This window comes from Squalius cephalus (assembly GCF_949319135.1).
Source record: "Squalius cephalus genome assembly, chromosome: 15".
NCBI lineage: Eukaryota > Metazoa > Chordata > Actinopteri > Cypriniformes > Leuciscidae > Squalius > Squalius cephalus.
Genome location: NC_137136.1, coordinates 7,297,765 through 7,324,820, shown reverse-complemented (window position 1 = coordinate 7,324,820; position 27,056 = coordinate 7,297,765). Strand labels below are relative to the sequence as shown.

The 27,056-nt window shown below is 38.0% G+C and overlaps 3 protein-coding genes across 4 annotated transcripts in view; 1 reads left to right on the top strand and 2 right to left on the bottom strand.

The window, feature by feature from the left end:
• adam22 (ADAM metallopeptidase domain 22) overlaps positions 1-4,119 on the top strand; it is a 64,952-nt gene extending 60,833 nt beyond the window's left edge. The window contains exon 31 of the mRNA XM_079895185.1: positions 414-4,119. Within this exon, the coding sequence (XP_079751311.1) occupies positions 414-434 (21 nt within the window). The 3' untranslated portion in view covers positions 435-4,119. The remainder of the gene's footprint in view (positions 1-413) is intronic.
• Positions 3,183-19,493, bottom strand: washc5 (WASH complex subunit 5). Its single transcript, XM_079895877.1, has 29 exons — positions 19,436-19,493; positions 18,904-19,153; positions 18,636-18,781; positions 18,355-18,439; positions 18,177-18,277; positions 17,832-18,024; positions 16,898-17,050; positions 16,188-16,301; positions 15,930-16,101; positions 14,395-14,522; positions 13,092-13,221; positions 12,907-13,019; positions 12,665-12,831; positions 11,488-11,563; positions 11,292-11,402; positions 11,064-11,204; positions 9,277-9,357; positions 8,917-9,018; positions 8,654-8,833; positions 8,419-8,543; positions 8,154-8,316; positions 7,222-7,324; positions 6,810-6,889; positions 6,594-6,697; positions 6,382-6,511; positions 6,145-6,241; positions 5,671-5,824; positions 4,442-4,529; positions 3,183-4,335 (listed from the first exon to the last, which is right to left on the bottom strand). Exons 2-29 carry the CDS (start codon positions 19,087-19,089, stop codon positions 4,279-4,281), a joined length of 3,480 nt encoding a protein of 1,159 aa, XP_079752003.1. The 5' UTR covers positions 19,090-19,153; positions 19,436-19,493; the 3' UTR covers positions 3,183-4,278.
• A 784-nt stretch (positions 19,494-20,277) lies between these two features.
• zhx1 (zinc fingers and homeoboxes 1) lies at positions 20,278-26,780 on the bottom strand. Of its 2 annotated transcripts, XR_013823717.1 has the most exons (4): positions 26,464-26,780; positions 25,346-25,605; positions 21,016-24,959; positions 20,278-20,851 (listed from the first exon to the last, which is right to left on the bottom strand). XR_013823717.1 is itself a non-coding variant. In XM_079894876.1 (3 exons), exons 2-3 carry the CDS (start codon positions 25,503-25,505, stop codon positions 22,630-22,632), a joined length of 2,490 nt encoding a protein of 829 aa, XP_079751002.1. In that variant the 5' UTR covers positions 25,506-25,605; positions 26,464-26,780; the 3' UTR covers positions 20,278-22,629. The 2 variants fall into 2 exon arrangements, 1 of the variants encoding a protein (XP_079751002.1); XM_079894876.1 differs by having other exon boundaries at positions 20,278-24,959.
• Positions 26,781-27,056: the final 276 nt, after the last annotated feature.

The following is a 27,056-nucleotide window of genomic DNA, read 5'->3' as shown; positions in this document are numbered from 1 at the left end:
AACATGGCGAATGTAATATGTCCAGATTACATTCATACTACACACACTCATACTTTATAGCACATACTTTTTTAGCAGTCGTGAAGTAATTACTTAATCAAAATAAGTACCTACTCGAAAGAGTATGCGATTTCAGACACAGCCATGGTCTTCAGGTTTACTAGAAACTTCCAGGCAGGTGTTTTGGAGCTGGTTGGAGCTACACTCTGCAGGACAGTGGCCCTCCAGGAGCAGAGTTTGACACATGTACACTAGAGAATATAGATGACCTAATAGCTAAAAAACCTTAGTACTTCAATTGTGTGTATAACAAATTGAATTGGTTCTGAAAAGTATATGAATAGTTGTTTTGTTAAATAACGAGTCATATTTACTAGCATGTGTTCATTTTATCTTTTGTCTGTTTGTTTCAGCTGTGGGAAACGTCAATATAAAAGAACTCCTCGAAACTGGTCTGCAAAACTCCGTAAGGATTTTCCTCTGCTTTTGTATGAATGAGAAAATGAAACCAGTAAGAAAATAAGGAATTCAAATGGAGAAACAAGGGACTAGTGAATGGAAGAATTGGGCGTGGTCTCCTCCGATGTCTGTTCAGTATTTGTGGCATGGAGCCGTCTTACCCTGGATGTTGAGGAGTGCGGCATCAGGATCATATTCCTGCTGTCATTCACAAACAGGACTCAGGAACATGATTTCATCACGATACAAACCCAGAATGGCAAACAACAGAGACAACAGCAGCCACTCGTGCCCTCATTAAACCCCGCCCCCTCTCGTGACCCCGCCCACACACCGCCTGGCCCGCCTCCAAACACATGCTGTCTTGTGATTGGTGCCCTTGTTGCCCGGGTGCAAGAAGCTCATGCAGGAGCAGGAAGTAAACTATTGTTTTGAACGCACGCTGCCACTGTAGAACCTACTGCTGTATGCATGAGAAAACATGTTTATCGATTCCTTGTAGTGTAACGATGTACAAATGATTTTAGATCTTTCACTCAAGGGTGCCGCATGTATCGAAGGACAGCTCCGTAGGCTGGTAAGATTCAATCACGTTTGAAACGTCCCCGTCCCCCCCATGTCCGCATCACCAGAACATCATCCGGCCCCGTTCATATGGTCACCTTTTCTCAGAGAATTTTGTACATATGTCATATAATTCAGAGTGAAATGTGAGATTGTAGTATTTTTCGGTTTTAATGTTTGGTTGTGGAGAGCGTGGCAGAACTTTTCTTCTGCTTTAGAGTGTCTGTCCTGTGATCGTCTTGCTAAATTTACAGAATCCATCCCAAGCCTAGTGCACGCTACAAGACAGAAGCGCCGTTTCATGTTTTCTGCATCCGTCCCAGATCATAGCAGCACGTGGCAATCACTAACGCTCCTGTAAAGTGAGCACTTCTACTTCAGATGGGGTTGTTGAAGGTGCTATGAACATTTTTAAAATCTTTTGTTCCGCATTTTGATATATATCCGAGCGTAATAGATTACGGAAAAAGAAAACTAGGGCGAGAACTTGGTTCTATCGATCGGTTGTTGATTGGATGGAGGCAGATCTGAATGCGAGCTTGCACTCAATTGTAAGAAAGGGGCGGGGTTTAAGCAGACTAAATGATTGGGAAAGTCTGGCTTACGTCACCAGAGAGAAGTCTGTCAAAGATCGAGTTATGACATTTTAAACATTACATAGTCAAATATTATTTAAAAATGAAACATGCATGGAGGAATCATTCACAATAAGATACATTTAGAAAATAGATGATAACTTAAAATCAGCACTAGTGTTGAGTTTTAACTAATTGAGTTTGTAACATGTAAAGTGCTAGCATAACAATACAAGAGAAAATGAAATGTGCAAAGGACCGAGCTTCTGTTTTGTAACGCGCAAGAGGCCTTAGTTTGTCCCTGTTGGTGTTTCAAATGCGTTTATTTTCCCTCATATTCACATCCGAATGTAATTCTTTCATTTACTCATTGCCATCCTCCCATGTTATATATTAATTCTCTCGTAAGCGTAAGGAATGTGATTTTAGCTGATTGTTTTGGGAACTTGGCTTCTTTGTGATACATGCTGCATTCATAAAAACGACAGGAACAGATTTGCGTATCACCTATCCACCTTATTTTTTATGTAATAGGAAAAATGAAAACTTGAATGTGCAAGCAGAAATGGCCTTGGTGCAATCTGGTGTCAACTGCTTCCAGTTCTTTTAACAAAAACAGCACAGCTAACAAAAAAGTTTCTAAGAATGTTTTGCTTATGTTCCTATTAAGCTATGAAAACATTATTTCTGAATGTTCAAAATGTCAAGTTTTCAAAATCATTTACAGAGAACATTCCCTGTTCGCTGGTAGTCCGTTGTGCAGCTTCATATGGCAAACTGGTATTTGTTATCATTTTATTTTTAATTCATTCTCGTAAACACTTGTTTGCAGTGCAAATAGTTTTACAGTTAACTGCACACTTAGTTATTCTTGTTTACCCGATAATGATTCGGCCGTCTCGCACATTCACCAAAATTTATTTTATTTTATTTTTAATTAAATCCTTAAAAAAATATTTCTGTGTTGAAAAAAATTAGGTGGATAGAACGAACGTCGGAATTAATGTCTAATTCAGAATCACAGATTAAATAAATGTCTGTCACGGGCTACTACACAAGTGACTGAAACTAATATTATCAACAACAAAAAACCTGGAGATGTGTGAATGTAAGACTAAACATATTTCCTTTGATGAATTAATGAGATTTATGGAGGAATCAATGTTGAGGTTTGTTTTAAACATTCTCCCTGAATAGCATTTATGTAGACTAGCTGTTGTGAACCCATAATCAGTTTCCAGATTCTTTGGTAGATGTTTGTTTACAGCATGACACTCTTCTACACACTCTCTCTGGTCACGTGACCACTCGGTCTTGATCGATTGCCTACTTCTGGTCAGTATTGTATTATTAATGGCAGTTTTCATTTGTACATAGTCTGCTGTGCGGTCGACCTGTCGGCACTGATTTTTGCACTCTGCCTGTAATCCACGAATAACGTCCTGTAACACCGCCATGATGCATATGAAGTATTTTTAAGGTAAATTTGTAAAGTCTTTCCCTCCTCCCCAGTATTAGTATGTACATATTTAACCCCAACAACGATTAAGTGCTTTAGAATGATTAATGCCGCGATAGGTTTTTGTGCAAATTAAGGTTTTATTTCATTTCAAGTCGCCTTTGTACACATCGTGGGACGCTTGTCCTGTTTCCGTGTGATTGTATTTGCAGTTTACGTGCAAAATTACATTATGTAACCATCAGGACTAAACTCACACAAAGAACATTCAGTTGACAATAATTTAATGTAGTTTCTTATCGTTTGTAATAACCATCTGAAGCAATACTCTGCTCACTGTGACCCTGACCTGTCAGAAACAAATGCACATTCGTACTGGAATTAAACATCAGTCGAACCCGAGTCTGATGCCAATTGTCATAGTCAATGCATCAGGCATCTCAGCGCATTGATCCCTGATTGAAGGACACAACCAAAATATCAATGAATGTATTTAAGGCAAATCATATTAAACACAAGCAGAACACCCACAGCCACACACATAATGGAATCCAGGACCGCGTTAACTTAGTTGTTTTTCAGCTGTAACCTCTTTATCAAGTCAGCCGCTGTCACACCCTGTTGTTTCTCTTCTGTTCGCATCTGACCGTGTACACAGTGTTGGTATTCATAGATTCTTCAAGGCTATCATTTTCTTTCATTGTGTGCTGTACATAGACTGATAATTAAAACGATAAAAGCTCTTTTTTTCATACAGTATCCATTCAGTATTGTAATATATTTAAGATAAAAGTAAAAACTTTCATTCAAATCATGTCTCCTGTGTTGTGTACAAAAAAAAGCTACAGTTTAATACCCCTTAAGTTTTAGTACCTCAAAAGAATAATTCTGAGTCTAAATTCTGATAGGGTGAGCCAACGATATTTGCAAAAAAGGAAAATCATATGAGGTTGATGTTGCCATCATTTTATAAAAGCAATAAATCATGAGAGGCTGTGAGTTAAAGTGATTCATTCTTCGAAAGTGTGCTAAAAAGTTGTATCAAAACATACACATATGGCATGTATTACACCAGCAGACAGACATCTGGTCAGTAACAGCTACAAAAGATCAACATGTTTAAAAATTGAAATGTTAAAAATGCTAATTACTCAATTTCATTAGTGCTTTAAGAGAAAGATGAATTATATCAAATATCATTTGACATTATGAGAGGCATGTTTACAGCACAGTCCTGAATTCATCGAAAATGAAACTCGGCACATGAGCCTCTGCCACCTGAAAAGGAGAGAAAACCAAAATAATTATTACTCATGATTTATGATGTGCAATATTTGTGTCTTTAAAGAAAATGAATACAACATCTCATGGCAATATTTCCTACCTTTCTGGGCAGTTTAGTGTAACGCACATAGTCCTCCAGAAACATTAATGCTCCGACTACATCTGAAGGCATGTCTGGAATCTTCTGACTGTAGGGAACAGACGCTGTTAGACACTTCTGTTGCTATGATGCCGAAAAGCACAGCATTTATTTAAAAAAGCTTCTCCCCTCAAAACCTGTAGATTCCACTCTAAAATCAAAAGAATAAATTATACCTTGCTTTAAATTAATATCAATATCACATTTTTATGACAATTAAGCATATTTTTAACACCATAATACAATAAAAAAGTAAATTACTGTAACGCCAGATAGTACGATACAAAAATAATAAATATAAATATAGTGTAAAATAATTCAAAATATAGTGCAGTTATAATGTAATAATATATTTATTTTACTATCTATCTATCTATCTATCTATCTATCTATCTATCTATCTATCTATCTATCTATCTATCTATCTATCTATCTATCTATCTTTATTATTTTTTTATCGTTTTACTCTATATAACTTGCCCATTTAAGCATATTTTTAATACCATAATGTAAAAAACGAATTCTCATATTTTGTATTATTTTAAAATAAATATATTAATGATTACGTTATAACTGTACTACATTTTGTATAATTTTAAACTATCTATCTTTAGGTGTATTTAACTATTACATCAAAAAAATAAGTACAATGTACTTAATTGTGTTCATGTTGTATAGCAAAACACTTTTGCTGCTATTGAGCTGTGATACGGGTATGGTTAGGGACAAGTTTGGTGGTATGGGTAGGTTTGAGGGTGGGTTAAGGTGTAATATAGAGTGTAATCAAAAAATCTTGGTCACACTTTAGATTAGGGTCCAATTCTCACTATTAACTAACTATTAACTATGACTTTTGCCTCAAACTTATAATTACCGCTTATTAACAATTAATAAGGTGGTTGTTCAGTTTAGGTATTGGGTATGATTAAGGGATGTAGAATATGGTCATACAGAATAAAGCATTAATATGTGCTTTATAAGTACTAATAAACAGCCAATATCCTAGTAATATGCATCCAAATAAGCAACTAGTTAATAGTGAGAATTGGACCCTAAACTGAAGTGTTACCAAAATCTTAATAGTCCTAAAATAGTCTTTATTTTATTCAATACAAAATATAATTTCATATTTTTCTGGACATTCTCTGGTGAGATTCACCCTTCTATCATCACATAGTGAAGTGAGGTACCTGGTGCACTGCTCCATTATGGAGCGAATAAACTGTCCAATCAGAGCCAGGAACTGTTCTGTGTATCTGGAGTGAAACTGTTTGAGCAGCGTCAGGAGACCCAGGACCAGAGGAGCCCAATCCACGGGATCTGCAGCCTTCCTGCACGACATCCCTGTGGAACCAGCACAAACACAGATCAAACCCACACCAGCAGGAGCTGGAGGCTTTGATCTCATTTACATACACTACGTTCAAAAGTCTGGGTTCAGTACGATTTTTTTTTTTTTTTTAAGAAAGAAATGAATAATTGTATTGATCATAAGTGACAGAATTTTTTTTACCATTTTAAATAATTTCAAATGCTGTTCCTTTGAACTTTCTATTCATCAAAGAATAGTGAAAAAAAGAATAGCATAAGAGAAAAAATTTTTTTTCAAAAACATAAAAAACCTTACTTTTGAACAGATGCAAAAAAACAAAACAGTTACAGACCTTGGGTTTTATTGTACTGCATTTTTGGCAACTGTGCGATGAGGAACAGGAAGTTCACAATGGGAAAATAAGGCAGACGCTTTGTCGTGATGTAGATCTGAAAGTATCAAATTGATAAATACAACAAAATGGTGGTTGATGCTAACAGGTCATATGTCAGGCAGGGAAGCACTGAAATTTGGGCCAATCTGATAAAATAATCACTGACATGGAGAATTTCTCATATACATGACTCACTTTGTTTAGTGGGTTATGGATTCCGGCCGCCTCCAGATAGGCGGTGATGTCGTAGAGCAGGGTGTTGTCGTCTTTGGGATACGGCAGCGATGGATCCTGGTAATGTGCTTCGATATCGGACAGCAGAGACCTGAAAATGATCACACTTCCATTGTAAGTTGTCAAAACTAATCCAAGTACAAAGAAAGGAAGAAACATCATTCCCAACCCACTTGTTCAGATTATCCAGTGCCGCAGCGAGGTGTTTCGAATCAAATTTACAGGAGTAATTCAATTCGTTGGCGATCTGCTGCCTCAAGATCTGCATCTGACCCACCTGTGAAAGGATCATGGTCTTTTTCAGCATGAACATGCAAAATCAAATAGAAATAATGGATGGAAACACAAATGTTCAAAATGAAGTCTCAGAAATAAAAAGAAAGCAACACCTTCATGATGGCTTCCAGATAAGACGCCCAAATCTTCTGGGTTTTGGCCACAGCGTTGGCGTAAACTTTGCTTGCATTTGCTGAATATTGATGCAGAAAGATAAATATATTAAGAACATGACTGTGGGAATAAGTGTCAGGCTTAAGGCCCGGGTATACTTCATTTTCCACGTTTCGCTCCGTCTCGCGCACACTGGCATTTTAAAGTATACTCCTTTGGTTGTGAGCACGGGAAGATGCGTCCGGCACGTGCGCACTATCTAGTGGACTTTGTTTTCAAGTGTACCATTCCAAACAAGTGCACGCTGCACGCAGATAGTGTGCACGGACCCTCTAGATGATGTCAATTACGCGGAGAGCAGATTGCTGAAGTATACTTTGGGCATTTTGGAAGTGCATCAAACACACATACCCACAATCCCTTTGACAGGATTGACAGCTGTCAGCAGAGCTTTAAACACGTCAACCACCGCTTTGTCTTTCAGGATGTTCTTCTGAAGGACTGTCAGGAAATTCTGCAAAGGAGAAACAAAGACAGATTTTTTTATTTATTATTATTGTTTATATTATTATTTAGATGAAATTTATTGTGATGAGGGGATTTCAAGGTATTCACTAAATATTTATGTAATAATTTGTACAGACATTAATTGACTTTGATTCAATTGACTTTTTGATTCAGTTCCTGAAAGGAAGCTTGGAAGCCTCAAAAACTCAGTTCCTCTTCACTCCCATTATAAAGCTTGGAAGAGCCAGGATATTTTTTTTATATAACTCTAATTGTGTTTGGCTGAAAGAAGAAAGTCATATATAACTAAGATGGCTTGAGAGCGAGTAAATTATGAGATAATTTTCATTTTTGGGTGAATTAACCCTTTTAAGGCCCTAATACACTTCAAGCGAAATTGAAGAACGAATGAACTTGTGTGACGTCATTTAAAAAAAAAATAAGGCCAAAATGAAGTCCGTTTAGTGTTCGTCTCAGGAGTTTGAATATTTTTTTCCAGAAAACCCTTTACCTACCATTGAACACACTGGAGAGCTGCTTTATACTAAAAACTGAAGTTGTAATTCTAATGGGAAGAGACACTGACACTATTTTTTCATGTCTTGCTACTTTTAAACTTTTAAACAATCTATTGTGTATTTTGAACTTTTTTTTTACCCCCTAAGCAAATAATGAAAAATAACTTAACAGAGTATATCGGGGCCTTTACTAAATTAAACAGTACGCCTTGAAATCGTACATTTTTATGTAATTCGACTTGATTTGATTCGTTCAAATCATCAATGGTGAATTTACAAAATCATTGCATTTCAATAGAAATTGAACACAAGTTTCACCTGCAGTTCCTTCACGATCATGAAACACAAGAGTCGGTCGAGTCCGTTCAGGCCGAAGGTCCCCAGCGTGTCTTGAATCTCAGAGAAGAGTCGGTTGTTGGTCACTTCCTGATGCGTCCTCAAATCGTACCAAGTGTTCAGCTGGTCAATGTAACAGGTCATTCTGAGAGGAATAAAGACGAGGAACATGACATTTCTCCAGACTTTTGGCATCTGGCCGTCAAAGCATCAAAAGTTTGAAACAATCACTTTTGCGCTGACTTACTTTGGATCCGTGATCCTCAGGATTTCCCTGCAAAGGCGTCCAATAAACGTGGCGGATTCATCAACAGACGGATACTTCGGAATGGGAATGTGGGTGGACTGGTAGACGCTTTGCCAGTCTTGGATCTGAAAAGAAACTCTTTAAATCAACACTAGAAGTATAAGCTACCAATGAACAACAAAATCTGAAGTTTAAAAGAAGCTCAATATGAATAAGACGCTACAAAGACCAAGACCTTCGTCCTGAGGAAACTGTTACACTCCTGCTCTACGTTGTAGTTGATGATACGAGACACTTCCTCCTGCCAGATCTTCAGTCCGTAGATGCTCACATAATCCTGAATATATTCAAATGAGCGATAAAACCCATCCATGGTGGCAGCCATTTCCTTCAGCTTTGGCATCAGCTCACTGGGCTGAAAGAGAAACAATATGATGTTCTAAAACACAAAGGACAGAAATATAATTGTTTAGCAGGGCAAGATGAAGGTTTGCTCACTTTGGCTTTGGGGTTGAAGATGAGGCCTTTGTGCAGAGCGTAAGCGACACGTTTGACCAGCTCTTTCCTGATCCCGTCCTCCAGAAGCTGCTTCGGATCCACCTGAAACAGACGTGTTTTCATGGTTTCCGAGCTCTCATGGTGTAAACGTATACAAATGTGTAATACTCCGTAAGCATAGAAATAAGGTTAGTTAAACCATGTTACCAACTACATTATTCTCAACAAGAAATAAAAAAAAATCCACCCTATTACCTGTAATTCTTAATGCAAATTTATGGTCTGCATCAGTGCAAAAAGAAAATGCTGTGATCTATCAAAAATGATCAACGTGTGACATTCAGAGAATCTTTAGAGTACCTTGATAATGCCGACAAGTGTGGTCTTCATCATCAGAATACCTTCAGTGAAGACTGAGATGGCATGAGTGAGTTTAGCTACCTGTCAAATGAAGAACGGCATCGAGTTACTTTATTTATTATCATTTATAAATAATTACACAAAATAAATCTATACAAGAACAGCAACCTGTTGACTCAGGTCTGAAACATACTCTAAGTATGTGAACGCAAACACCTCCAGGTTTTTACACAGGCTTGATTTTGTGGAGAATTTTGCTGAGCAAGTTAGTTATATAGAGTAAAATAATACAAAATATAATACATATAAATATAGAGAGTAAAATAATACAAATACATAATAAATATAAATATATAGAGAGTAAAATAAATAAATAATAAAAAATTATATATATTATATACAGTACAGGCCAAAAGTTTGGACACATTATTATTTTTAATGTTTTTGAAAGAAGTTTCTTCTGCTCATCAAGCCTGCATTTATTTGATCAAAAATACAGAAAAAAATGTAATATTGTGATATATTATTACAATTTGGTTTTCAATTTATTATACTTTAAATTATCATTTATTTCTGTGATGCAAAGCTGAATTTTCAGGATCATTACTCCAGTCTATCAAATGATCCTTTAGAAATCATTCTAATATGATGATTCATTATCAAAGTTGGAAACAGTTCTGCTGCTTAATATTTTTTCATAACCTGTGATACATTTTTAGGATACTTTGATGAATAAAAAAAGAAAAAGAAAAAAGAAAAGAAAAAAAAAAGAAGCAAATGTTTTCAAGATAGAAATCTTTTATAACAACAATATACACTACTGGTCAGTAATTTGGGGTCAGTAATTTTTTTCTTTATTTTTTTTTAAATAAATCAATAATTTTATTCAGCAAGGATGTGTTAAATTGATAAAAAGTGATAATAAAGAAGATTTAATAAAATGTTTTTATTTTGAATAAATGCAGTTCTTTTTAACCTTTTATTCATCAAATATATTAGGCAGCAGAACTGTTTCCAACACTCATAATAAATCAGAACATTAGAATAATTTCTAAAGGATCATGTGATTGACTGGATGTCACATGTGACACTGAAGACTGGAGTAATGATCCTGAAAATTCAGCTTTGCATCACAGAAATAAATGATAATTTAAAGTATAATAAATTGAAAACCAATTATTTTAAATTGTAATAATATATCACAATATTACATTTTTTTCTGTATTTTTGATCAAATAAATGCAGGCTTAATGAGCAGAAGAAACTTCTTTCAAAAACATTAAAAATAGTAATGTGTCCAAACTTTTGGCCTGTACTGTATATAATAGAAGAATGCAAAATACAATAAATATAAATATATAGAGTAAAATAATGCAAAATATAAATATATGTAGAGTAATATAAATACAAATATATAGAATAAAATAATAAAATAGATACTACATTTATAATATAATAGTTTTTATAATCAGCATAAATCAAAAGCAGCATAAAAAAAATACTATGCAACATTTATGAATAAATTATGGATGTGTGAGACTATTCGACTGGTCAGTTAAACGATGCCGCTGATAATATACAGGTTTTGTGAAAAAAAAACAACAACTTTATTTAAAATTGACTAACTAAAATGTCATGTCAATATTTCCTAACTTTCAGGGCAAAGGCGGCATGTTTATAGTAAGCTTCCTAGATAACATCACATCTGGTTTGGTGGCAAAGATAACCGAAGGAAACACTATCGCTTATTACAGCCACATTCAAGAACTCAAATGTATCTGTCGTACCTCATAACGGGCACTGAGTTGAGAGTAGTCCTTCAGTTTGTCTTTGTCCAGACGTGTGGGCACCTCCATAATGTCATGGATCTGCAGTTTGATGATTTTGGCCAGCGAGGTGAACATACTCTCTGGAATGATCTGCAGTACCTGGTAGGAAGCATGTTTGCATGAAACGCATTTAAAGAGATATGGAACAAATACAGAGACATTCATAAAGTGATTTCTTCTCCAAACCTTTCTAACATAAGCCACCAGCTCGCCGGAGTAAAACTGAGACACGCTGAGCAGATCTGGACTGTTGACCTGGTTGATCCGTAGAAGAGGCAGATCCAGCGCAGACGCCAGCTGTTCGTGTTCACAATGAAGAGCAGATTCAGTTAGAAGTGGATTTGTTTCTGGTGTCATACATTACCAGGCCAGTCTGACTCACCTTCAGAAAAGTGGCTCTGAGTTTGGTCACCATCGAGGGGTTTGCTCTGATGCTCTCTTGCATTATTGAGGTGAAGCTGTGAGAAACACATTGGGAAAAGGAACTTTAAAGTGCCACCATTGTGCTTTTTCAGATATCACCTTTCATGCAGTGTGTGATATAGTTGTTTGTGAATGTAAAAGGTCTGTAAATTTTCAAAGATCAAAGTGCCTGATAAAGAGTTAATTGTCTACCAAAAGAAAGAACCGATTCTGAACCGCCTGAAACGAGTCGTCAGCGATTTCAGTCTAACTTTCTGCAAGAACCTATGTTGATTTGTTACAAATTTGCATAATGGTAGCCCATGGTCTTCATTGGCTGCCAGCAAACAACATCTACTTTGACCCGCCCTCAAATACTGTAGTTGTAGCTGACGCCTGGAAGAGTTTGGTTTGTGTTGTCGACATGTCACACGCAAAGCCCGGCACACACCAAGCCAACGTCAAAGAACTAGCGATGACAAAAGCTGACACGTTGTCGGCATCTCGGCCAAAAAGCTGTGCTTGAACACACCAAAAGGACTAAAAAGGCAACTGTCAACTAGCACGTGTTCTGCGCCTGCGATCTGTCTATATCAGCAGGTATCAATAGTCTATTTTCGTAATTCAAAAAGAGAAACCAAAACTAGGACTACAGAAATACAAACCTTAAACAAAGCAGTGATTGCTTACTATTTTGAATATTAATCACGCGGATCAATTTCTTCATTCCAGTCGGCTTATGTTATTATGAAAATCGTAAGATTATGTAAAATTTGAACCGCCTTCTGTCTGTACAGTCTTGACTTCTTTGCTCGCTTTCACCACTTTCGCTTTTATTCACGTGCACTGACTCTCACCAAACTAAGCTGAACAGCCAATCAGAGTTCTCTCTCTCACTGACGGCCAGACGCCGATTCAACATGATGAATCGGCACAAAAACCCTGACTAGAGCCAACAGTGCGGAACACCAAAAAAAACCCGAAGCCGATCGACACTGAAAAACGGCCCGACATTGCCCAATCGCCGAAAGTCAGCTTGGTGTGTTCCGGCATTAAAGCTATTGCAACAAAAATGATAAATCTTTAAATAGCATAATTGGGGAACTTTAACCTTAAATGTGTGAGAAAACAAAAAGAGGCCAATGTAACGCCAATACCTGTCAATGATCTGCCAGGCGTAGGACAAATCCCCCACAATCTGCATTGTGATTAGCACCTCTTCTTTAATATTGATGGTGCGGATCATCTGATGGAGGAACTTGCGCGTGTCCGCCAGGAACTGACACACCTGCAGGTTCGACTCCAGCTGGTGAAACTCTTGGACCTTCCCAGAGAAACAATTTCATGTGAAATCACTGAAGAGAATCACATCACAGCACATGTTCAGATGTGTTCGTACCTCCACAAGAGCCTGAATGAGCTGCACAGTCTTCCTGCCAGCAGCGGTCGAGTCCTCATAGTTCAGCGACTCGATCTGTTTGGAGATCTCTCTGAACCAGGCCTGAAGATTCTCTGATAAACAAATCAATGCATGAGCAATAATGTCTACAGTGCCTTCTGCATGTTGTGGTTCTGCATGCTTACCGTTTTTCTCCACCCTGGTGAGAGGTTTGACCCCAGAAAACACCTCGGCCAGCTCCATCATTCTCTCTGATCCTTCCTTCTTATAGCTCTCCCACTTGAGCTGCTTCTCTGCCAACATCTGCTTGAACATCTGCACATCACGCAAACCGAGAGAAATGAATAATGAGAGGCTTCTATGTGAGATCCCATATCAGAATACAGTCCCATTCAAGCTTGGGGTCGGTAAGATTGTTTCATGTTTTAGAAAGAAGTCTCTTATTCCAGTCTTCAGTGTCACATGATCCTTCAGAAATCATTCTAATATGTTGATTTACTGCTCAAGAAAAATGTATTATTATTATCAATGTTGAGAACAGTTTTGCTTAATATTTTTGTGGAAGCTGTGATAGACTTTTACAGGATTCTTTAATGATTAGAGTTAAAAAGAACAGCATTTATTTGAAATAGAAATTTACCATTATGTCTTTAGTGTCACTTTGGATCAATTTAAAGGTGCATTAAGCAACTTTTCATGTTAAAAATACCCGTTTTCTAACCCATACATGCTTAAACAATTGCCTGATGGGCTGAATGAGCCCTTCTCTGATCACTGCGATTGTCTCTATAATCCTGTAAAGTAAAATAAATAAGAGGGATTCGGGCCGGAATTTTAGACTGGGCGTGACGTCATGCGCGTTCACGGCACGCTCACATAGCTATGCCTGGCAGGTTTGTGTATTCGCCGGCATTCTCCGTAGAAGATGGATTGTAAGAGACCTGCTTATAGTTCATTTCAAACACCAACGCAAACTCCACGTAAGATAAAAAAAGAAAACTTTTGTCCGTGAGCGTGCACACCTCTGGTTGCAGTTTCGCTTGCCGCCAGAGGGGGCATAGGTCTGCAAAAACTCAGAGACTTGCTTAATGCACCTTTAATGTGTCCTTGCTAAATAAAAGCATTAATTTGTCTAAAGAAAGACAAAAAATAATTTACTGACCCCAAACTTTTGAACAGTAGTGTACATCTAGAAAATTTTATCTTGCATGAAAGTTAATAAAGCCTTTACTATGGAAGGCTATATTGGCCTCATGGACAGATAAATACACAAAAGTCCACTAGACAAAAATACATTGTAATAAGTCGGAACAGGGTGAAGGTCTGAGCTGAGATTGGTAGATATGCCCTAGGATGAATCACATATTTACCTTTTTGTCTTAGGTTACAGATCAAATAAAAAAATAAATAAACAAGACTTCTAAACCAACAAAATAAGGAACAGTGACGTTTGAGCTGAGGCACATCTTTCAGATTATTTCGATTTACCTCTTTGAGTATGAACTCAAATTGGGCCGTGTCCAGCAGCAGTTGAAACAGAATTTTGGGATTGTATTTGGAGTCATTGATAATTTGCTCTTTGATCTGACGCAGTCTCTTGTTGTTTGGATCATAAGCTTTAACAAAAACCAAAAAAAACAACAACAATTACTCATAAAAGCATTTTGATGCATTATATCGAACAGCAAACTTTACAAAGGTATAATTCCTTTCAAATAGATTCAGTAATCAAAGCTCAAAACATTTAAACCAATGGTTCTTAGTCAGGGGTCTAGGACCCTCAAGGGGGCCCTCCCCACAATTCACTCCCTCAACAACTGTCAAGCACCAGAATTCCTACGGTCTTAAATGACCTGGATATTTAACTCTATCCTCGCCATTGACAAAATTTTTCCGTCATTTATGAGACAACGATTTCTCGCCATTGACAGAATTTTCCAGTTTTCCGTGTACGGTAGGGGGCGCTATTATGCATCTTCTGAAGGAATAGAGAACATCCAGATCAAAACACAGGCAAAAAAGAAGCAGAAACAAGCAAATAAAAGCATTGCTTATGTACATTATAGTCTTTGAAAAAATACTTTTTTACAAAACTTACCCACATTCAAGTGTGATAAAAAAAAGAATGCATGAAGCTAGAATAAAAAAGTTTTTTTGTTTGTTTGTTTAAAGCAGAGGCTCTGGTCTTTCTTTTGATATATTGCATTTTCAGATATTCATACAACAAAATATTCTGGGAGCTATGAAATTGTTGTCAAAATTATCTTTTTTTTAACTGCTGGTGGTGAAAGAGTTAAGCAAGCCTATTATTACAAGTGTAATTTCTAAACCTGGAAATGTCATGTCCAATGTCAATGTCAATGAAACTTCCAGAATTGTGGAATATACTTATCTAGAATTATTAAATACACTGCCCGGCCCAAAAAAGTCGGGCAGTTATTTCAATCAAGAGAATAAATTTTTGGTCAAGATCTTGTATTGACAATGCAAGAGTCCAGCACTCTGTAAAGTCTCCTCCAGCACATCCCAAAGACTCTCAATGAATTTAAGGTCTGGACTCAGAGGTGCCAATTCATGTGTGAAAATGATTCTTCATGCTTCCTCCCAACCAATTCATACTTTGAGCCTGATGAATCTTGACATTTTCATCATGGAATATGGCCATGATACGTCTTCCTTCACACTCCATCAATTAGGGTTAGAAGAACTGTTGCCAAACATATAACATGCTAGAAACATAATAATCACTGCAACGATGATCAAATAATAGACTCTTAAGCATTTGCCTATTTAAATCCAAACAGTGAAATTTTTTTTGCCCAGGCAGTGTAAAATAAAAATATATTATTATATAATTATTTATTTCTTTAAATATATTGACACTATTAGTTTCTGTAAATAAAAAAGGTTAAAAATATTTTGTCATTACAGCAGAAGCACCAAAAATATCTGGTATATGGTCTTTGAAAATGTGTGTGTCTAAATGTTGAGAAATGCTGGGTTATTGGCTTTATTGGCCTCACCGGACTCTGCAGTGTGCAGCATCAGCCAGCGGATGGCAACGTTACAGTCACGGAGGCAGTTGAGCAGTTTGGGAATGTTGTCCAGGACGATTTCTTCTCTCAGGAATCCCTCCTTCAACAACTGCTGCACCTGCGGCCGCAAACTCTCCACACTGGCAGCGTATCGACCGGCCTGAGACGAGAGAACTGTGTGTGAGCCCAGAGTGACTGGTTTAGATCGAACGTGTGTGTGAACGGGAACAACACAGGTGACTGTACCTGTTCTCTGATGTTGGCTGTCTCCAGTGTGTAGTTCAGGGCTATTTTAGCAGCTTTATACGGTTCCCACGCTTCCACCAAGTTCACAGTGATCCCCATGTATATGCTTATAACCTGAAGATTTAAGGTCGATATTGCAATATAAACATATCATGCATATAACATTTTCATAACATCAGTAGCGGTAAACGGAAGCAATGAACCAATGAGGTTCATTCTCATGTGTTACGCAGCACATTTGAGCTTCTGCAAGAACCAATGAGGTTCAATCTCGTGTAACGCAGCACGTTTGAGCTTCAGCAAGAACCAATGAGGTTCAATCTCGTGTAACGCAGCACGTTTGAGCTTCAGCAAGAACCAATGAGGTTTGTTCTCACGCGGAGCAGGTTCGGTTGAGCTTCTGTTCGCTTATCAATGTTTATATGTGGATAAAAGCCTAAATTCAATCTGTTCATCATATAAAGTGATTAAGTCTCTTCAGAAAATGTGGACTAAACCACTCAATTCACATCAGTTTTCATTCTTTATTAGTTTTATGATCTCTTTATGAACTTGTCATCTCTATGTCAAAGTGGTAGTTACGTAGCTACATAGTGGTAGTTACATATTTCATCAAAAAGTTATTTGTTTGTGTTCTGAAGATGAACGAAAGACATGAGGGTGAGTAATTCATTTTTGGGTGAACTATCCCTTTCATGAAGTCTTCTCACCCAGTTGTCAGGGAAGTATTTGTCCACGATCTCTCTCATCTTGGCCTGTTGTGTTTGCAGGATGGAGGGGGTGAAATATAAGCAGACACACAGCATAGCGGCCTGTGTGGCCAGCGCTGTACTCCGGTGCTCCGGCAGAGGATACGCAGAGACCTAGAACAGATGAAACATTGTACATAACATTATCTGTTATCTGCCTAAATGAGGGGTTTTCAAAACGTACTGATCCCAAAGACCCCGAATATGTGAAGAACCTCCTTCCAAAAATATAAATATAAGCCAGCATTTTTGTGCATAAAGAAGACAAATGCAAAATGTATTAACTAGAAAATATACTTTCTATAAAGTTTTTGCATTTTATCTGTCAAAATATTGAAATAATTTGTCACTATCAAATGTATTTAATTTTATATTATTTTATATATGTATGTATTTATGTATCTATTTTTGCATTTGATGTCAATAGAATAAAAAAAAATCATTATCAAACTTATTTTATTACACACACACACAAATGTTTTTACACCTTTTCTCTGAACATTTATCTGTCAACAAAATTAAATAGTTATTATTTTCAAACTTATTTTATTATTAATAATTGTTTTTTTGCACTTTTTTTCTTTGAACTTTTAGATTAAGTAACTTTATTGAATTTTATCAGTCAAAAGAATACAATTATTTTACATTATCAAACTTATTTTATCATTAATTTTTATGAATGTTTAAAAATATATATATATTATCTGAACCTTACGGATTCATTTTTTGTTTGTATGTCAATAAAATAAAATTATTTAACATAATCTAATTTATTTGACTATTTATTAGTGCTATTTTACTTTACTGTTTTTTTTTTTTTTTTTTACACCATTTTTCTCTGAACTTTCCCGAGGAGCCCCTAGCTCCCCCAGTTTAAATCACACCACTGTCTTGCCTGGTTGTAAATGTCGTCAGAGCGGAGGCGGCCGATCACCATACTGATGAAGGTGGTGCTTATGGGAACTCTCTGGAAGTAGCTCTCGGGGTAGTTGGGTGGCCGTTTGGCTCCCGGGTGACTGGAGTATCCCGTGCTGCGCAATAGCTTGCAGATGTCGTCCAGGTTGGAGTCGCCTGAGGAGCGGGCAGCGCTGGGGAAATAAGAAATAGTGTTTAATGTGTTCATTCAGTAGCACCTGTACATGTTTGTCCATTTGATGAGATAAACCATCTGCTTTCAGATGACTTGAGTAAAAAAAAAAATCCCAAAAATGCAAGAGTGCAAGGCAAGATATTGTCTTACCTGTATCTGTAGTAGGACACCAGCATCCTTTCTCTCACCTCCCCCTCCATCTTCTGATCAATGACCAGTAACATGACTCCATACAGGTACAGAGCCTCACACTGACAGAAATCACATGCATTACTGATTTACTCCATTAACTCCTATTTGTTTTATATTTAGTGAGTCAGAAATTTACCAGGAGCTGTTTCCCATCTTCATTCAGTAAAACAGTTTCCAGTGTTTGTTGAATGTAGACCCCTTCATTGAGATCATCCAAGTACCTTCAGAGGAAGCAATACATTTCTTTAAATCGAATAAATAATGATAAGAAGATTTGATTTAGAGAGAAATCAACTAAATTATGTCAAATAAATAAATGTATATTTGCTCCAGCAAAACTAATGGTGCTGATTTGCTTGTTGAATTTTCCCCTCTTTTTTCTAAAAATGTTCACTATTTCGTTTGAAAACAACACACCTTATCAAGTCGACAACATATTTATGGACACTCTCAAAGGCCAGGTAGAACCGTGTCAATATTTCTATGTTGTTTTCCCGAAACTCCTCATCCAAATCCTGCAGCTCCGGCTTTGCTTCTAGTTTACCCTCATAATACTCCTGACCCTAGAACACACAGATTCACATCAGAACCAGTGGATTACTGCAGATCTTTCTGAGCATCTTGGAAAGATCAGATCCAATTCATTTATGATGACATTATTACAGATGACAGACAATGAGAGTACCTTAAAGTAGCTGAAATCACAGATTATGTCTCCATATTTCTGCTGGTCACTCTTGTCTTTGAGTCTGAAAACTGCAGGAATGAAGTCTGACAGTCTCAGTAATTCTGCTATGATGGCGTTTCCTCTGGACACAATCCTCAGGATGGCCTGACCACACAGGTTGTTCTCTGCCAGAAAATCCACCATGATGAGGAAGAAAACAGCAGATCTGTTCTCTGATCATTCAGTCTCTCCTCAGTGATGGCCAGATCTGATGACATTCAATAAAAAAGCATTACTTTTCCATACTAACCACTTAAATGACTGCCTTCATTACAGATTACGGTGATTTTACATAACTCTAACCTCAAATTATTTTTCCCCATAATATATTTCAATAACAATCTACTGTTTATTGCTGAATCTGCGCTCAAACGGCATGAACGCACTAAATATGGTTGACTATAAAGTGGTGCACTGTAATAGCCAAATCCACATTTATACGTTTATATGACTGAATTATGTTTTTTTATTTTAGATTCTGGTCACTCACCCTCTGCAGTACAGATCAGACACTTCCTGTTTACAAATCACGTGGGTGTCACGAGGGGAGCTCATTGGTCGCTCCGCCCAGCGCTGAGGGCTAAATGGCTGCGAACTGGTCAACTGCTTCAAAATAAAAGTCTCACGGTTGACGTTTAAACATGTTTATTTGAGTGATTCTTCAAATAGGTAAACATTTGTGTGCCCTAAAAGATCCTATTTGCGTCTCTTTAATCACGTTTTACACATATTTAATGGTTAGATTCGTGGGAATTTCTCCATCTATGCATTTATAAAGTGTTCAAACTAGAATAATTGTACATTTCATTGTCCGCCAAAGAACTTACGCAATAATCATTTCAATTAATTTGGTATTTATCTGTAATTTCATTGAAATTTTAAAGAATCACTCCCCATTTACTGCTGTCATTATATCACTCAAAGCATTTTACTGATTTTCTTTTCAAGAAAAAAGTTTTGGTTTGAGTGGGTGTATGAAGACTTCAGATATTTAGAGTATTCTAAGAGTAACGTTAGTTGTATTAGGTGCCATTACCAGAATATAAGTATTTTAATTAAGAAAATACTAATAATTTTGCTTTTTATATATAAATTCAAATCAAATGCTAACTTGTTTTAACAAGTCCACTTCCAAAAATGTAATTCCCATAATACTATAAATAAATAAAATAACACATTATCCTCTTGCTGCAGTGTAATTGCTTACTATAAAAAATACAACGATTAGGCTAAAATATGTTCCACGTTGTTCTCCCAGAAAGTAATGCCATTACAGAGACTTATGGAAAAGATCAACTTTGAGGAGAAAATGAAAAGCAGAGATCATTTTTTCATCCAAATTTATTGTGTTGTCCTCAAACAAGTAGAAAATATATATTTAGTCTAAATCAAGCAAAAGCCTATTAAAACAGTTCAATTAAATTAAAAGCATTGCACAAGGCCTATGGCTCTTGGAAATAAAGCTTTTTGCCACCACAGCGGCATCTACAGATTTTAAGGCTCGTCATGAGTTTCAAATCACAATTCATGATGGTTCCAGATCTGTATTATTATTATTATTTGTGTAAAAATCTGTTTTACAGAGCCTAGAAACAGACTAATCTGATAACCATTTAAGAAACACTGTCGTTATTAAACGAATCATTAGTGACCGCTGAAAGGAAGCAAAACGTACAACTGTGGTTTGATTCTGCACTAATACGCATTCAAAGCAAGATCCCAGTAAGCTTCTCAAACTCTAAAAAACATGAAAGGATCAGTTGTTAACAGTGGAGAGGACACATTTTCCTAAGTTTAAATGTGCTATTTTGTTCAAACAGTACTTACCATGTTCACAGAGGCACATTTGACCTCTTGTCTATAATACACTACAGCAGGGTTTCTCAAACTCGGTCCTGGAGGGCCACTGTCTTGCACAGTTTAGCTCCAACCCTGATCAAACACACATGAGCAAGCTAATCAATGTCTTCAGGATCACTAGAAACTCACAGCTAGGTGTGTTTGATCAGGATTGGAGCTAAACTGTACAGGACAGTGGCCCTCCAGGACTGAGTTTGAGAAACCCTGCACTACAGTATTCACAGGAAAATGAGGGTTGCAAGCAAGTCAATTAAATGTTCACCAGAAAATCCAGGACATAAAAACAAAAATACAACATATAACTTTTAAAATCTGAGAAATATCTCAAATCACAAAAGAATTATTTGAATGATCACCATACAGGCAACCCACTCGTGTAGAGGTGAAATGTATCACTATAAATACAAACTTATAAAAAGGCTTTAAAACTACTAGTTGAGCATAAAGGTATATGTACAAACTGAACACTTTTTTCCCCCATCCTAAATGTCAGATACATGCAGATATAATGAAGATGGTGAATGTCTTACACGGGGGTGCGGTTTTAAAAGTACCAGTAATAGTGTTGCTTTCATGCAGAAATATTAAAAAAGCAAACTCAAATTACACCCACATGGTAATTATTCATCAACAGTTCATGTTTAGTCCTATAAAAGCAAGATATTAATAGAAAACAAAAACACATTTTCCTCAAAAAAGCAAGAAATTCTGCAAAGTCATAGAAATGGAAAACAACACTTCATGATTAGGGCAAATACACATTAAGTTCTTAACATGATCATTTGAAATTTGTCAAGCAAATGAAAGTCCCCTTTGCCTGCAGGCTTATGAACATCTCTAACAGCCCAACAGAGGAGAAAGCTGAGGGAGGTTTCACTTTAAAATTAATAAACAGCAAATGACAGCCAAAAGCAGGAATTCCCCATGTTCCCATTGAATTTAAGAAAACACTTTAAAACTGTCCAGTTGAAAAGCTGCAAAACAGTCACATCTCCTGTTTATTACCACCACTGACATTTTCATGAAATATTTTTAAAATATTAGCTGTTATATTTTCAAGTCAGATGGACTACAGGAACATCTACAACGTCCTGTTGGGATGTAGTGTGCTGTATATCAGATATACGCTGCCAGTATATGGATGATAAAACACTGGGAATGAGACATAAAACACTTGTGTGTTACTGAATATTTCGATTTGAAATGTTTGGTCTTGCCCAACATAAAAAACATGGCTGGTTGCGTTTTAAACACCGTACATCACGGTGGTTGACAAAGTGCCTGTTGTGTCCATCTGATACAAAGTATTCATGCATATTCCCTCAATAAGCTATTGTGTTCATTGTAAAGGGAACCATAACATTCAATACTATACCTTTGGCACTAAGAATTCTCCAAATAACTGCAAGTGAGAAAAGCCCCATTAAAAGCCCCTACAGAGAGGGCTAGGATGTCTTTGCATGTACAAGGGATAAGGTGCATAACCAATTCTGGTAGGCATAAGTTCAGATTGTATGCATGACATTGTCAAGATTATTCAAGGGCTCTTGAGTTATCGCTGCATTTCAGAGCCACAGAGAAAAAAAACCTGATCATGTGCATGATTTCTCAAGTTTTGAGGGAAACCAAACATTCTGACCAAAAAACAACAACAACATTATTCTCCTCAATGTTTATGCTAGAAAGAACTTGTCAAACCTTAATTGAAACTATGTACAATATAAGCAGAATTGGTGCAGTGGTAGAGGGCATGTAGTCGAGACCCAAGACAGTCATGGTTTTCCACCAAGGGCCATTGCTCAGAATAAAGCCAATTCAGACAGATCACTGACCCTCAGACATTGCTAACGTTTTTCGAACACTCTGTGGAGGCTCCCAGGAATCGCTGTCATCAGTGTCGTCATCATCGTCACCTTCTTCATCTCCCAAGGCAGAAGGTCCTTGCTCTTCAATTGCCGTCTCATTTTCACCCAGTGACTCGTCCTCTTCCTCATCTTGTTCCTCATTTCCCGTTTTATCTTCAAATGGGTTGGTACCCATTTCCTCCTTCCGACGAATCTCAGCAAACCACTCTCTCACCTGCTCGTAGCTCATGTTAGACTTGGCGACAAGCTCATCCAAGTCCTGTTCGTTCAGAAACTTGTGCTTCAAATAATATTCCTTCAAAATATCTCGTCCAGATTTAAACCTGATAGGTAAATTCTTCTCCGATTCTGTGGGCTTCTTCGCTTTTCTATTACGGGTTCTCCCCCAACCGCGATTGCGAATCCTCCGTTTTCTGTTTTTGTTGCCATTTGATCCTCCCACATTTCCACTTTGATAGTAAAAATACCACTTCAAGTTGCCGTTCTTCCAGGCGTAGCGTGTATCGCCAAACCAGTTGACGATGTAGGAGCGAGGCAGTCTGCTCTCCTCAGCCAGCTGGTCGTATTCTTCTGCCGAGGGCCACTGGGTCCGAACGAACGCAGTTTTTAGAACATGAAGCTGCTCTGGAGTTTTTTTAGTAACCTTCTCTTTGCTTACCCTCTTCCCACCAGGTGGAGTTTGGCTCCCCTTCTTCTGGGAAGATTCACCATCTGCTTTTGACTCTGAGGAATCGGGCACAGGGGCTTTTCTCTTTTCTGTGAACCAGGCGTCAATCTCTCGCCTGGTAAGCTTTGTCTCGGATCTTAGTCGGCTGAGCTCTTCATCAGTTGGTGTGTCACATTTCTGAAAGCTTTCCTCTAGAACCACTAACTGCTCCGGTGTCTTTTCCTTAAACTTCTGCAGGGTAAAGTCTGGGAAGGGGTTCCAGGTCTTGGTGCGCGTCTCCTTCTCTTTGACAGGTGATGGTGTTGGAGACTGTGGCGTTTCGTCACTGGAGTCGATAACAATGGTGGCACTACTACTACCCCTGGGATTGTCGTTCGGGAGGATGGTGTGGCTGTTTTTAGAATTGCGCTGGTTGTATCGGGTGTCACTGAACCACTTTTTAATCTCACCTTTAGTGAGGTTGGTCAACTTCATTAGCCTAGCTATCTCAGCATCAGTAGCAAACTGATTCTTCAGATAGCTTGCTTTCAATTCAGCCAGCTGCTCCTTGGATTTCTTAGGGCGCATGCCAAAGTGATCGGCACTGAGTGCAGAGTTCTCCTGAGGGGTCAGTGACGGGGGCTGAACTGTAGTAGCTCTCTTAGTTTCACTGAGACCTGGGCTTATTTGATTGGTTGCCATCTTGGGAGTCTGACTTTGATTGGGCATTCCGGCTACTGTCAGCGTTATCGGGGTGGACACTGGGAGGTTGTTGGCTGTTCCAACCTGTGTCAGAACCAGACCTGGTTGCCCCACAATCTGGCAGGTTTGAAGAATAGATTGCAGGCCATTAGTGGCAGAAAGATGATGGGCTGGGATGACTGTGATGGTCTGGGGAACTGTGTGGACCGTGCCATTAAACTGCTTCCTCCTGGCTTCCTCAACCTCTTCTGGGGTCCAGCTAACACCATGCTTCAAACGCTGAGCTGAAAACCAGATCTTTATCTGCTCCTCGCTGAACTTGGTCTGGGCTGCAAGTCCCATGATCTCAGACACCGACGGGTAGGGGAACTTCTTGTAAATGTTGATCAGGACTGCATTGGAGTCCATGGCAGCATTATATGTGGGAATGCTGCTTACTGGAATTAGAAGTTGAGCTTGAGCGTTCTGCTGGGCCTGCAAGGCAGAAAGCACCTGGGCCAAGCCGGCCGGAAGAACCGTCGCAGAGTTCATAACCAGCTTCTTCTGATCTGCTACCGCTGGGTTTGAAATATTGACGAGAACGCTGGGCTTTATGGACTCCGTGAGCAATGGGCTCATGTGTTCTGCTGCCATGGAAGAGCCCATCACTGATGCTTCCAATGGCTCCAGTTCCATCTCACTTTCAGCCATTGTCTCGCTTTCACTTGTGCCTTTTAGAGACATAGCTATTCTCTTGGGTTCAGACTTGCTTTTCATTTTCATTATGGGAGTCTTGCTGATAGGGATTCCAGTAACTGAGGGGTCATCACTATCCTCCATCTCTGTCTGCACAAAACCACCTTCAGTGGTCAGATCAGAAATGGGCTGCTCTAGTGATGTTTGACCTGAGCGTTTTCCTGAAGAACGACAGTCCTCGCTCGAGAAATGACTCCCCTCATATTCTATAAGCACAGTGAAAGGATCATTTTGATTAGAGTCAGTATAAGTACATGACAGGAACAGATGCTTAGCAGATAAGTAGAACAGCACTTCTGACTTGTTAAAGTACGTTTTTTTTTTGTCCTAACCAGCAGTGACTGTCAACAGCGATGTGCAACAAGAGGTTGCTTTATATTTTTTGTTCCAATGTGATAGGTAGCCCCGCCCACATTGTAAATCTAATTGGTCCAAAATCACACTAAACATAGTTGTATATTAACTATCAATAAGGTTTTTATTTTGCAGCATTTGAGCTTTCAATATGAACAGAAAAATGACTTGCACTTGGTATGGACAGAGTGCTTTTCTGAAAGGACATAAAAAAACTGCCTTTAGAAGTGAACTTCACCTGTCTCTGTTTCCATGGGAACCACTGCTCCCTCTGTAGGACCGTCTGCCATACTCTCGGCTCCTTCATTCCCTTCCAGGGCCTCCATATCTGGATCTTGCTCTACAACATCTGACGGAAGCACCATGCAGGGGGTCGTGGACTTCCTTCTGCTCGACATTGTGCTTGTGAGTGTGAAAAATATAAGCTAGCCAGAACCTCCAGGAGGTTGAATTTATATGCTAAATGTTAGTCCCATTCCAAGATTTGAGCTCAGCATCCTGAAAGATACAGAGAAATAAAAACATACACAAGACACTGGTTATAATGTGTAAACAGGACAGTTGACAGATAAGATTCTAAAATTCTTTTAGATTAAATGCTAATCCAACACTGCAGAATCTAGGGAGCACTTTACAGTAAGTATGTTAACACTAGATAAAACATCTGTAAATGTGAAGTTGTGAATCTGTTATCTAACATTTGATATATTTATCTATAGCCCTATAGATTTAGTGCCACTGCAGACCTACAGCTGTCTGATATCTTTATTTTTTGCTAAATATGTAGCTTACATTAAGGCCTGGTTTCACAGGCAGGGCTTAGATTATGACAGTTATATTGGTTAATTTATATTACAATACATTATTAACATTAAAAGTTATATATATATATATTAACATTAGTTAATGCATTAATAACTAACAATAACTAAAAATTAACAGTACAGTATTCAAAAAAATTACTAAAGTTGAATAACCATTGTTAAAATCTAAAGTCACCACTCACCAGTATGATAGGCATCATCACTGAGCATGACAAAATTGTGTGTTTAGACTATTCCCTTGCAAACACTGTGGCAGTACCATATCAAGGTAACTTACAAGCCCAAATTTCCATGGTAGCATGTTTACCAAATTGCCTTTATGTCCAATGTTACATTAATATCAGCACCATAGTATATATCAAAGTACTATGGTGTTCCCAAATATCAGAACTGTACCATGATTCATTGTACATGTCTGGTACCCCAAGGTTATTAAAATTACTATGGTATTACCATGTTACAAAGTATAAAAACAAGATAATACCATGCTACTTTGTTAGTGAGGGAGCTTCAGGGATGTACTGGAACTCACCGGCCGCGGGGTTTAGCGTGAGATCGCGGCTCTGGGTGCGAGTATCCTTCGGCTCGGCTGCAGGAAGAGCGGAGGCGAGGCGGACCGAGAACCGCCGCGGGTAGAGGGGGAAAACCCTGGATGGACAGGACAGATGCCACGCTGATCGGATGCTCTCTCTCTGATGACTCAGCTCCTCTATTATTTTGCCGGGCACGCCGCGCGGGTGTTTTATTGCTCTCTCAGTAAACACAATAATCATCTGCGCTCATTTTAATGGCAGTTTTTAATGATCATCAGGCGTCACCGCTGTCAGTGTTATACGTCGTGACATCATCGCCAGGCGACTCCTCGCCGTCACGTAAATTCGGCGATAAAACAACACGTTTGCACGTTAATTGAGTCAAGACACTCACAGAGGACTTAATAGGATCCAATAGCACATACTTGTAGACTTTAAACCTCTCTATAAACTAAGAAACCCGAGTACTGACTATAGAAACGTACAAACTCCAAACCGTCCAATCAGAGTAAACGTGCGGTCACGTGACCCTCATACATCTCTTCGCAGATTCAAATGGAATTTTCCCCATGTTTCCTATTAGCACTATTTA

Coding starts and splice junctions, on each gene's coding strand:
- washc5 (XM_079895877.1), bottom strand. CDS start 19,089: ATGGTGGATTTTCTGGCAGAGAACAACCTGTGTGGTCAGGCCATCCTG. Junction 13,222..14,394: donor TTGAGTTCATACTCAAAGAG/GTAAATCGAAAT, acceptor CGTGATGTGCAG/ATGTTCAAGCAGATGTTGGC. Junction 11,403..11,487: donor TCAGAGCCACTTTTCTGAAG/GTGAGTCAGACT, acceptor GAACACGAACAG/CTGGCGTCTGCGCTGGATCT.
- zhx1 (XM_079894876.1), bottom strand. CDS start 25,505: ATGTCGAGCAGAAGGAAGTCCACGACCCCCTGCATGGTGCTTCCGTCA. Junction 24,960..25,345: donor TCCCATGGAAACAGAGACAG/GTGAAGTTCACT, acceptor CTGTGCTTATAG/AATATGAGGGGAGTCATTTC.